General features: G+C 45.0%; 1 protein-coding gene across 1 annotated transcript in view; it reads left to right on the top strand.

The window, feature by feature from the left end:
* The window catches only part of LOC310872519 (phosphatidylinositol transfer protein beta isoform-like), a 35,708-nt gene extending 32,655 nt beyond the window's left edge, over nt 1-3,053 (top strand). Inside the window, exon 10 of the mRNA XM_083784448.1 lies at nt 2,915-3,053. Coding sequence (XP_083640574.1) covers nt 2,915-2,962 — 48 coding nt within the window. The 3' untranslated portion in view covers nt 2,963-3,053. The remainder of the gene's footprint in view (nt 1-2,914) is intronic.
* Nucleotides 3,054-12,687: the final 9,634 nt, after the last annotated feature.

Below are 12,687 nucleotides of genomic sequence, written 5' to 3'. Positions count from 1 at the left end.
CTGGGAGACTCCTCAACGAAGTACTGTATGGAAGTGATTAAGACTCCCTACCTTAGAGTATACAGTATTTTAATAGAGACCGCACCCGGAGGAAACCCTGAGGCCAAATGGACATAGTGGCCGAATTTGGTATTGCAGCTCGAGCCAGCGCTGGGCTCGTTGACTATCATTGCGCACGTTCATGTTATTGGGCCCATGACATGTGAACATAGCTATGTTTCATATGTGAACGCGCGCAAACGGCGCAATGATAGTCAACGGTCAGCACGTTCATGTGTTTGGGGCAATCCATCCCAGAATGCACTCTGTTCCTACCCGGAAGGAGGAGTGAAATCGCCTCATGCGCTTTTGAGCTACTTAATGCAAGTGGATGGGAGGAGAAGTCCGGTGCCGTCTCTATTAACCCATTCTGACCTGAGATCAGATTCATACGAGGTTTCCACTGGACACACACTGGTCTGATCAACCCATTCTGACCCGAGATCAGATTCTAAAAATGTCAGTCGCTCTTCGATTTTTCAAAAATAGCAGACCTACAAGCTCGTATCGCGCCACTCGGTGGCGCGATATGAGCTTGTAGATCTGCTATTTTTAAATAGCTAAAGCATAACATGATGCTGACACCAAAATGGGTGCCCGTTCAGAATGGGTTAATATATACTCTAAGCTCCCTACAGCAGGGGTCTTCAAAGCTTTTCAAACCAAGGACCCCCTTCCATCCCAGTGACATGACATTTTGCAATACATCCCAGCCATTTTATTTCATCCTAAAATAAAAAAGCGAAACCATTTGTAACACTACCTTAGCTGTATTATTACTTTGAGCTCACGCCTAATAATCACCATTCTACACATCCTGGACATTTTAAAATATTTCCAAGGGGAACCCCCCTACCCTGCGCAGGTGGGGAGACCTGTAACTTCACCCCTCCCTCCGCTCTGTGATTTTGCATCTAGATGCGTAAGAAGGGCACTGTGCGAGGCACGAAGGCTGCAGAAGACTAGCTGAGCCAGGTGTAGGGCTCAGGGAGGCTGTGTAAGTCTGATGGCCGCTAGAGGCCATCTTCCTCGTCTCTCTGGGTTCTCTGTGTGTTCTGCATGGCTTTGCTGCTTTCACGCCATACTGTGGTGTTGAGAAAGGGGTCACTGTTTGAGTTGTGTGTGTGTGTGTGTGTGTGCACATTTAACTCCATAGTTCAGTCTGAATTAGTTAATCAATAACACCAGATCTCAGAGAAATATGAAGCATTTACCAGGTCGTTAAGTGTTTTTGCTGACCTAGAGAATTGCTCCCTGCCGTGTGCGTGTGCGTGTGCGCGTGCGTATCCAGACATCTGTGCAGACTGTTCTCAGAATCGGCTTTCGTTCGTTCCTTCTTTTAAGAGGACTACGAGGTGGCGGTCTGTCAAAAAAACATCCAAAGAAAAGCCTACCGCAGGCCCTGCACCTATACGGTCCAAAGAATCACCATAGAAAAGCCATTAAAAACACTATGTGCTGCCTGGCAGCACAGGCTCTCATGTCTGTGTATCACATTCTCTGTAAGGCCACTGGTTCCCTTTTTGGCCGTGCTCTAAATATCAGCCAGAGAGCTTTTGGCCGTACAAGGAGAAAAAAAAGGGAGGAATCCGGGCTGGACTGGCCAAAGTGGGCCAGGATCAAACATTCCTGGCCCACTACCAACATGGAGCGTTTTGTGCTTCGCCTCCTATCCCCCCCCCCCCCCAAACATCTCGCCCCAAACCCGGCATGTGTTTCCCATTTTCCCCCTGGAGCGCGTAAACAGGCGGGCGCATCAAACAAAGAGGGCCTGCGGTTGCGATGAGAGTTCGGCCTCTGAGCCTCTGCGCTGCATGGGGCGGTCAGCCGGGTCGCACTGGGCCTATATAAGACCGCATAGCGTTAAAGAATCCCGAGACGGCCGGCTGCGACCGACCGCCACCACTCACCCCAAATCCACTGGGCTTTCTTTATTTAAAAACCACAAACCTCTCCCGAACGTCCGTCGCTCCACCTTAGAGCTGAACCGAGGAGGCAGAGCTTAGTCTACAACTGAGATGTCGGGCCTCGGCTTGACGTCTGTCTTCGTAGGATCCTCTTCGGGTTAATGTGTGGTGATATTGCACTGGGTGAGTAATGCCTTAGTTATATATATATATATATATATATATATATATATATATAGGTCACAACGCGTCACAGAAAACACCCACGTGCAACCAAGTATGGAAATAAACTCAAGGCTTAGGAACCCCACGTCCTGCAGAGACTACGCACTAACAGGTCTGTCTGCTTCTGTGCTAACATCGACTGGGTGGTTGGTGAGGGATGGAGGGGGAAAAGAGAGAGAGAGGGGGGTCTTCTTCAAGATGGCTCCCTCTCCCTCATTAACATACAAATGGAATTCTGCAGTTGAAAAGGAGTCTGTGCTGTGATTGAGAGGGACGGAGGGAGGGAAGAATGGATGGAGAGGTGGTAGGATGAATCCTTGCACCATTTCATCAGATCTGTCTTATTCCTCTGTTTAAGGCCACCGTTTGCCTGAACTGTTCGATTAAGGTGCTCCGGCTATCAGATTCAGCCACTAATTGACTTTCCAAAGCCATCAGCCTCGGGGTGGTGGAATCTGAAATTGATGCTTTTATCTACCCCAGGAAAACAAACAAAAGGAGCTCAATAAGTCTGATAATGAAAAAAATATAGAGAGACGAGATTTTGGTATTTTTCTATGTTGGTGGTGAATTAGATTTGAACGATGCGTATAAACCTCGGCTCCCATTCACAGTCACTAGCAGCCATTTGTGCAGAATTCCACTTGTTGATGCATGCATCGCCACAAACCTGCCCTCACTTGCTTAGCAGTGGCGCGGTGAGCGCTAATGGCTGTTTATTCGCCTCTGTTCTCCTTCCACAGCTTCGCCAACAGGGCCAAGTACGAGGAACCACTGCCGCCGATGAGTGACGAAAAATGGACATGGATTTTAAATAAACGACGAAATACTGCAACCTTGATGAAGACTGCGAAGAGGGGATGCTCCCTAGGGTGCACTACCTTCACCTTTAACCAGTTCAGGCCATGGAGGGGCGAGGGTTCTGTTACCGATGATCGATCAGTATAGAATGGATCCCTGCCCTGCACCCAATCATAGACATTCTATCCACAGAGGAATTGATTTCTAGAACACGACCCGATCTTTAGCTGATAAAAAGGCTCCAGTTAATTTTATCTCCTGGGCTGGGAGGAGTGGCCAGCCATCGGCTTATTGCCTCGTTTTTGGCAAACCTATAGCCCTCTGGATAGGTATGAAGAGGAGCTACCACTTCCAATAGAGATGAATATTTTATCAAGCAATCTAAATTGGCGCAAATTTCCACAACGGCAGGTGTTGGACCAAGTACTTTGTGTCATTCTGAGAGGACACATCCTCCATAGTCTTTTGCCATATTTGATTTATTGTGTTTTATTTTTATTTTTCCTCCTTTTCGTGTTAATGTCGTCTCTGAAACATTCCTCTCAAGACGGTGACCTCCCTGATCTCTCCCCTTGTCTTTTAGCTGTACATACTGTAGCTCAAACGGTTTGCATTTCCTGGCACAGGTCTCTGTGTTGCTCATATTCGTGTCCCTTCCTGCCGCAGCCTTCATTAACCCATTCTGACCTGAGATCAGATTCATATACGAGGTTTCCACCGGACACACACTGGTCTGATGAACCCATTCTGACCTGAGATCAGATTCTAAAAATGTCAGTCGCTCTTCGATATGAGCTTGTAGATCTGCTATTTTTCAATAGCTAAAGCATAACATGATGCCGACACCAAAATGGGTGCCCGTTCAGAATGGGTTAAGAGATTACCTCCAACCTCTTCCCCCCCCCCCCCCCCCCCCCCACACACACACACACACACACACACACACACACACACACACCAACCCAACTTGTCTTATTAACATCGGCAATCTTGTCCGAACAGGTATTCACTCTCCAGCGAACTTCTAAATTGAACACACACACACACACACACACACACACACACACACACACACACACCTGAATTCATGCATACATACATGAATACACATGCATGCACTCACACAGGTGTGGATGCCTTTGCAGTGACTGATCTCTTGAAAGCTGGAGCTGGGCAGATCCATGCAGGCTCGCTTCAGCTGAAGGAAGACACTTTGGGAGTGTTTACTGCTCTTGCCATTTTCTTCTCCCCTGTAACACTCCCTATTATACACACGCACACACACACACACACACACACACACACACACACACACACACACACACACACACACACACACACACACACAGTTCTCGCCGCCCCTAACGGAAGTCCCCAGAGAAAAAACACACTGAAAAATAGCCACAGATGGTGCTACGCCCCCTCCAGCCTCTTGTCATGAGCTGCATACCCCCCCCAGAGCCATGCCTTACTTCACTGGTTCTCTGAGGTTCAGTGTTCATGTGTGTATTTTTTCTGTTGCGTAGTCCTTCCTTAGCGGAGCTGACGGGTAGACGATGTATCCACGCGTGTGCTGCATGCTGGGTAGCAGCCTTATACCCGCTTTGCACCCAGTCAGTCAACATCAGCACCAACATGCTGCTCGCACGCCTTTCCTTTGCCTGGGAACCCTTCTCTTCTGCTCTGCCAGCCAGCCAGCCAGCCAGCCAACGCTCTAGTGACCTCCCTCGTTTCACATTGGGGCCACAAGTCCCTGCCTCTTAGGGGTTGACACCGACGTTGCGGCGCCCCACCTATATGTACAGTACATGTCAGACCTTAAGCCATTCTGACCTGAGATCAGATTCATACGAGGTTTCCGCCGGACACACACTGGTCTGATGAACCCATTCTGACCTGAGATCGGATTCTAAAAATGTCAGTCGCTCTTCGATTTTTCAAAAATAGCAGACCTACAAGCTCGTATCGCGCCACTCGGTGGCGCGATATGAGCTTGTAGATCTGCTATTTTTAAATAGCTAAAGCATAACATGATGCTGACACCAAAATGGGTGCCCCCGGTCAGAATGGGTTAAGCACGAGGAGAAGTCTGAGAAGTGTGTGGTGGCTGCTTTTTTTTCTTATCTTTGCCCTCCCCACACCAACCCGAGCATCCGTCTTCAGGGCATGTCGTAATGGGGCAAACACTCAGTGAAAATAGCAGACCTATAAGGTTGTGGGGCTATTTTTTAGGCTATTGACGTACAGTGAAGTATATAGGGTGTAAGTGGTTATGGGTGTAGGAGTACAGATATATATTTTTTACCTTCCTATTGGCCGATGCTTTCCCTGATATCTCTTATGTTGCATCACTCAAGCTGTCAGTGATTCTAATGAGAATAAACTGGTAGCTGGGAAAGTTAGTGGACTGTTTCTGCTACAGAGGAGTCTGTACTGTACTTGTTCCAGTTCAGCCTTAAACCAGGGATTTTTAAGTACACACGCACACACACACACACGCATGCACGCACGCACGCACGTGCAGACACACCCAGACACAATGCCATATTACTAAAGCTCTGTCGAATTCCCAGTTTGAGAATGTTCATTTTTCTAGGCTCTGAATTGCTGTGGCACTGGAATAACTTGTTCCATACAATCATTGCCTTCATCCTGACACCTTAATGCTTCTGCCCTTTTGGTGTGCTCAAGTTTCTGTTTGTACGGGTGTGCGTGTCTGTTTAATTGATTAGATTAGATAAGATATACATTATTGATCTCCAAAGGGGAAATTCATAATGTCACCAGCCATCTTTCTCGAGACAAAATGAGAAAATAAGTCAAACAAACATACGGGGGGAGCCACCATCAGAAGCCCACCATTGTGCTACTAGAATGGGGTCTTGTTTAAGATCGTGATTCAACCTCAGTGTTTTTGTTTTGTTTTGTTTTTTTAAATATACAACACTTACAGATGCAACAGGATATTTTTGAGGAGATAAGATTGGTAATATTTTTATATTTGATCGGGGGCGTGTGTACGTGAAAACCTCCCCATAAAAGGCGTGATCGTGACTTGCCAATTATTTCACGAGTGGATCTCAGATGTGGTTCGTTTACATGTATTCAGCACTTGTCTTACACCTGTGAATGATACTCTTAAGGCAGGTTTTGGGGGCAAGGTTTATGGGTATAACGTCTCCCATTGCTCTCTCTCTGGACAGTGTATTTGTGTGTCTGTGATGGGACAATGCTGAGGCAAGAATGCGGATACCGCTTCCCATCTGCTGACCAACAAAGTGTTAAGCCCGAGCTATACTTAGTTCGTAGCTTGTAGATCGTCGGTTTTCGGTGTGCTACGCCCACGCTCGGCTAAGTAACTCGAGCTCAACCCCGTGTATCACTGCCTTTAACTGTAACATTCTTTCCATGGGCAAAATGGCAATAGTCTCATCACACAGGGGTAATATGTTGTAATATGTGGTCTGTAAACTATATGAGAGGACAAATAAAGCCTTTTGAACTGTAACTGTATTGCGCTATGATGCATACCTCTCAAAGAGATAATTTTATGTGTGAGACAAGGCAACTGGTCTTTAGTGTGATTTCGTGATTACCCCCGGTGTCTATTAAATATTAAAAAAAAAACTCTGTGGCAAAACAACTCTGCATTAATCAATGGTTTACCATCTTTCAAGGCAATGTTGTGGTAGAGGGAATCGTCACAGCAAATAAATGATCTAATTATGATTTATGAAATCGACAACTGCTTAATGTCTAAAAAAAGGTTTGCTTTTAAATGTTTCTGATCATCTTTTGGAATTCAGGGGACATGGTAGTGAATGTATAATGTCGTGCCTTTTCTCTCTGTAGATTTTTCTTTTTTTTGTGCCATAAAGTCTACACAATGTATCTAAATATCAAATAAATTTCACCTCAAAACTGTTAATTGATTATTTCCTTCCCCCTATTGTCTATTTACAATTTAGTTGTTATGCCAACTCCCTCACACAGTGGCCATTTCGCTCTCACGGTCATATTTGGAAAGAACTTCCTACTTCCGGGCACCTTTCCTACGTTCTTCACAGGTGTTACCAATGATACTAATTAAGGCACTGTTCCATTTAGTGTACAGTGGTTCTCAAACTTTAATTTCAATGACTCGCATAACTCTTGAGATTACACTTTAGTTGCGTTCCACAGGGCCATGTGGAACCCACTCAAGGACACTGTGAGACCCACTGGTGTAGCAGAGTCTTTCCAGTTGGCCAACATATAGCACAATAGCAGCACCCTGACTGTTTGACCAGAATCGAACAGAGCCTTGATTCGAATCATGTGTAACACAATGGAAGTGAAGGAAGCATAGGGAAGGGGCCCTGAAGTAGGAAGTGTTATTCTGTGTGCAAGGCCTGTCCAAGCTCCATGCACCATGGAGGAACGAGCCCTGTGCCACCCGGGCGGCCTTCAAACTGTTAATTGATTATTCATTTGCTGTTGACTACTTGCATTAAAAATGTATGTCTGCTTGAGCAACTAGACGAGCCTAGCTGTCCTCAAACCAATGGACCCCTTGATGGGCTGGATGAAGAAGCGTGTCATCAAAGCCCCTTTTCTCCTTTCAAGACCTGGGTAAGAGCTGTGCAAACGCCTACTGGTGGCACCAGGAGGCCAGTGGGTGACAGTATTTCACTTAAAGATGGTGATGGTGTTGGCTAATGTGTACCAAAAGAAAGTCTACAAATCAGTCAATTCTACACCCGATGTGGGCATTGTTAGTTAACTTGTATCCATGAATTGTCTTGAACTATGATTGGTGTTTGTTGGCCCAGGAGCTTAGGGCTGAGAAGGGGTTGGTGTAAAATGTGCATCAGATAAGAGAAACATTCCTTTGCGAGAACCTGCGTACATGTGGCCCGATCCTGTCCGTCCTCCGGGTCAGTAGTGTTGCAAAACAACAGCGGAATCAGTGTTAAAGAGCAGGAAGAACGGCCAGTCTGCCGGCTGAGATATCCGCTGTTTTATTGTTTGTGTAGACTGGTCACATGTGCCTGCTGTGAGGAAACAAGTCATATCTGCCCCAGAGCAGGCAAATGATGCCGTTTCTAAAAGGGGAGATGGGCAGAGTCGCCCACACACCTCCTGTTGGGAGACAGCTCGCACCAAGCATGCATGCATCCATCCATCCTCTGCAAGGAAGATGAAGCGACGTGTCACGAGTGAGCCCTTGTAGTTTAAATAAATGAGAGAACAGCTGAGTAGAAGTAATGAATCTCCAAGGGAGGCTCAAGACTTCCCACAGCAGGACACCCAAACGTCTTGCTGAAAAATAATTTGGCTGATAAAATGCTTTGATACCCAGCAGAAAACGGGCTTAGCTCATCAACCACTGTTAACAGAATTTGTATTCCGCACACCCAACGCGATGTAACAAAGCTGGACAGCTGTGCAGCATTGCATCACGTGACTGGAGTTGCATATGAGATGAGAGTTTAGGTGACGGCCTCTGTTGGGGCCGGTGCAGGAAGCCACGGTGTGAACCTATAAGAATAACTAGTGTACTGTATGGGTCCCCACATGCCCTGTACGTGTGACCCTCTTGGGGCCGGATTTGCACCAGGGCCACAGGTCCTCTGAGGGGGACGGAGAGTTATTTTCGGTCTCCGCTCGATGGCAGTGATGTCAGAGTGCTTCCTCGTCTTCCGAGCCCGGGTCGAGTTGAGCCCCAGAGATTCTCCTAGGCCCTTCCTGTTGTTCTGGCGAGAGGTGTGGACCCGGCACAGACTGGGGAAGCGGGGGCTCTCTGCTGCAGCCCTCCCCACAACACAATGCCGTTCCTCTGGATGACAGATGCTGCTTAACCCCCTCTGACCCTGGCAGCTAGGATGGTCCGGCTGAGTGACAGGCCCATGGAAGAGACACAGACCGCTCTGCTTCCACACGGTTGTACACCCGCCCACCGTGGTAATATGTCTATCTGAGGAAGAGCTGTGTTTAACGCAATGAATTAAGGGGTAGAGAGAGGAGGGACACTCACTTCTGCTATCTTGTCCTATTGAGCAAAATATGGAGATAAATTGACCACTAAATCACAATAGAACAGAGTGGCATTGTAGCCATGCTGAAAGGCCTCTAGACTGTCCATTGTCATGAAGAAGCAACTCTGTGCTGTAGGCTATTTGTCATCACTTGTGGGGGTTGAGGTGTGGGGGAAGGGGTGGGTAAAGACACCATGCCAAAGGTTTGTCACACTTAACTTAGCCTTGAGAACCTACACTTACTGTCTCTGTATCTGGGATGACTTCACACTGGGGTGGCTGCTAATGTATACGTCACATTTACTTTTTAGCACTTTCAACCTGGCATCGTTATTTTGGGCATGTCATATAGGCGATTTGACCAGCCTACAACCCATTGTGAGCCTGAAAAGAAATCCCTTTCTGGCCAAAAAGTGCATTTTTGGGGGGAGCCGCAGTGGTGGGGGGGCTCAGAGTGCATCCACTAAGGAGAGTAGGCTTTCTAATTACACAACCCGCCTTTCTTTTGGTCAGTATAGTCAAAACGCTTTTTATATTTACGCTACAGACGAGAGGCTGGTCTGCATTTATGCGAGCGTAGGAAGAGAACAGTTCCATAGCTCCATAGCTCTAATGAAGCAGCTTTCTGCTTCTACAGGCCGACGGTGTGGAACAAACTTCCACTGTACCTTCGACAGGCAGCCTCTAGACATTTTTAAAGCGCAGCTCAAGACCTACTTCTACACTCTTGCTTTTAATGGATCTTTAAATTCCTTGTTATTAAAATTCCTTGTTATTCATGTCCTCACTGTATTGCATTACTTATTTTCTTTTTCTTTTTCTCCATTACTCTGTAAAGCACTTTGAGCTGATTTTCATGTCATGAAAGGTGCTATAAAAATAAAGTTTATTTTATTATTATTATTATTATTATTATTATTATTAATGAAGGGATTAGAGCTATGTACCAAAGCTAGGGCTAAGTGGTGCAAGTAATTTTAAAGGTCTTTGGTTGTATACTGTATAGTATGTGAAAGTGTTTGTCAAGGTAGAACTCTTGATTCTGCCCCCAGCTGGGTCTGGGATATGAAGGCTGTCAAGCAGCAAGGTGATACAGAGAGAGCCCTTCACTCAGTTCTCCTTAATGCATTATCCACCATATACAACAGAGAAGCAATGGCCTCGAACCTCTGCAGCCAAACATAACTCTCTACTCGTTTTTGTGTTTCTGCCTAACATACTTTGTTTCCATCTCTTTCAAATAATCATCTCTTATCATTCTCTCCTTCCTTCCTCTAGTTGGCTTCTTGGCTGATCGATGAGGTGTTTGCCCTGCACAATACTAGAGGTGGGACGATTCACTTACCTCCCGTTTCAATACAATATCGATATCTAGGGTGCTGATTCGATTTATGTTGCCATTCTTAATTATATTTTTATTTGATGCGATCCACCAAGTTACTTTGCTTTCATTATACTAGAACATTTTAAAACCATTCTAAACAATAATAAAGTTCAATCATACACTTCAATGCAGCAAGATAACGCCAGTCAGTCTTTCTGACATTAAAAAAAAAGTATAAATAAAAAAACGGTTCTGAACTTTGTGTGTTTCAATTTTAATACCGTGGCATAAAAAAATCGCGATATATCCATGGATCTTTCTTTTTTTTTGTCCACCCCTACAAAATACACTACCGAAGATACACACAACTCTCACTGACACATGTCCTGTCCTCTGCTGTCTCCATTATCAGGCCTTCCTGAAATATTAAAGGGCTTCTCCTCTTAGTACATGGTAAGATTGAGTGCCGGCTGCTAAGATTGTCATTGTGTATATTAAAACGCGACAGAAACAACAGTAGAAAACCCTATTTCTATTTGTGTGTTGTTGCTATTTCGGGATACAGGCTGAAATAGAAACATCTGACAATCTTGGACAAGAGTTGGACTAGTAGCCTATATGAGTAGTACATGTATACATGACCCAGGAAATGCATAGTGTGTATATATATATATATATATATATATATATATATATATATATATATATATATATATATGGCAATGGGAGAGTTAATTTCCAATGGCATCATCTGAGCAGGGCAGGGCACAGACAAACCCAGGCAAGATGAGCACAGTGTGCTGCCTGCCACATGGCTTGTCTAGTAGACTAAACGTGTATGGGAGGGAGGGGGAAAGACGACATATACGGTTTAATATTATGTGCCAGAGCCTTAGAAAAGAGCTCCTCTTTTTAACAAAATAACTCATTGTTGAGGATGGGGCAAGCTCGAAAGGGACAGGAAATCTGATAAGGCTGATCTCTTTGTCTTTCTGTCGAACGTGCACTGCACACTTGTTAATGTTAAACAAACCTATGACAAGATGACACTTCAGAGGCAGAAAGAGACATATTACAACTAAGAGGACGGTAGCCAAAATAAGCCTACTAATGTTACAACTTTTTCTAGCAGTTAGTCTGCTTTCAAGCCACATTAATGGGCCCTACCTTTTGCTCTACTGTCTGTCTTCTAAAAACGACATACCGGTATTAGATTTTGTTGTATAGTAAGTAGGTGCATGGAAATGCTGTTGTGATCTGCTGTGCTTATGCTAAACGCTAGGTGGCACTGTGCCTTTTTGATAAAAGTCCCTTTAGTCCCCGAAACTATGAGACTACATTCGGTGTGTGTGTGTGTGTGTGTGTGTGTGTGTGTGTGTGTGTGTGTGTGTGTGTGTGTGTGTGTGTGTGTGTGTGTGTGTGTGTGTGTGTGTGTGTGTGTGTGTGTGTGTGTGTGTGTGTGTGTGTGTGTGTGTGTGTGTGTGTGTGTGTGTGTGTGTGTGTGTGTGTGTGTGTGTGTGTGTGTGTGTGTGACCATATTTGTCGTGTTGGAATAAAAATATATTCTTGTTCATTTCCCCACATTCTGGAATTATTTTATTTAAATTCCTTAATCTCAGTAATCAACATATTTTCAATGAGTGACAGATGAGGTATAGTTAAAAAAATGTTGGACCGTGGTCATTTTGTTTTGATGAAGATATAAGTGAATTAAGATTATTAATGTGAAAGCCAAGTCCAAAGCTATTTAGAGAGAGAGAGAGAGAGTCAAATCGGATGCTTGCTCAATTGTGACATTTTCCTGAGTTGGTCTTAAGAGAGCGATCGAACTTTCTACAGGCTGCCTTTAACAAAATGCAAATAAAACACAATTAGCTACGTGAGGAATTTCCTAACGTCGTAAATTTAGAGCTGAGCAATTTGTCCTAAATGAGGACCTACCAAATTCGCCAAGGATGGCATTATTGTCCTTAATATGCAGGCCTGCTTTTTGCTGTACAAACGGTTATTGGGCCCTGCTTATTCATACGAAGGTGAATTCATTATGCCTAATTATGTAAATTATTATTCTGCTTAAAATGTGATAAGAGTATTTTGGGCATGGCTATATATTGATAAACAATGCCATCGGAACCGTAGCCCAATATGATACACATATTCAATTGAAATGGTCTCTTAAGGAGGATTTCCCCTTTTTAAGGTACAGGTCTATAACCTCCGAAATGACACGCACGCGCGCGCGCACACACACACACACACACACACACACACACACACACACACACACACACACACACACACACACACACACACACACACACACACACACACACACACACACACACACACACACACACACACACACACACACACA

Source organism: Protomyctophum parallelum (genome assembly GCF_964188405.1).
Source record: "Protomyctophum parallelum genome assembly, chromosome: 15".
Taxonomy (NCBI): Eukaryota; Metazoa; Chordata; class Actinopteri; order Myctophiformes; family Myctophidae; genus Protomyctophum; species Protomyctophum parallelum.
Note: the sequence above shows the minus strand (reverse complement) of the source record. Positions and strands in the feature narration are given on the sequence as shown.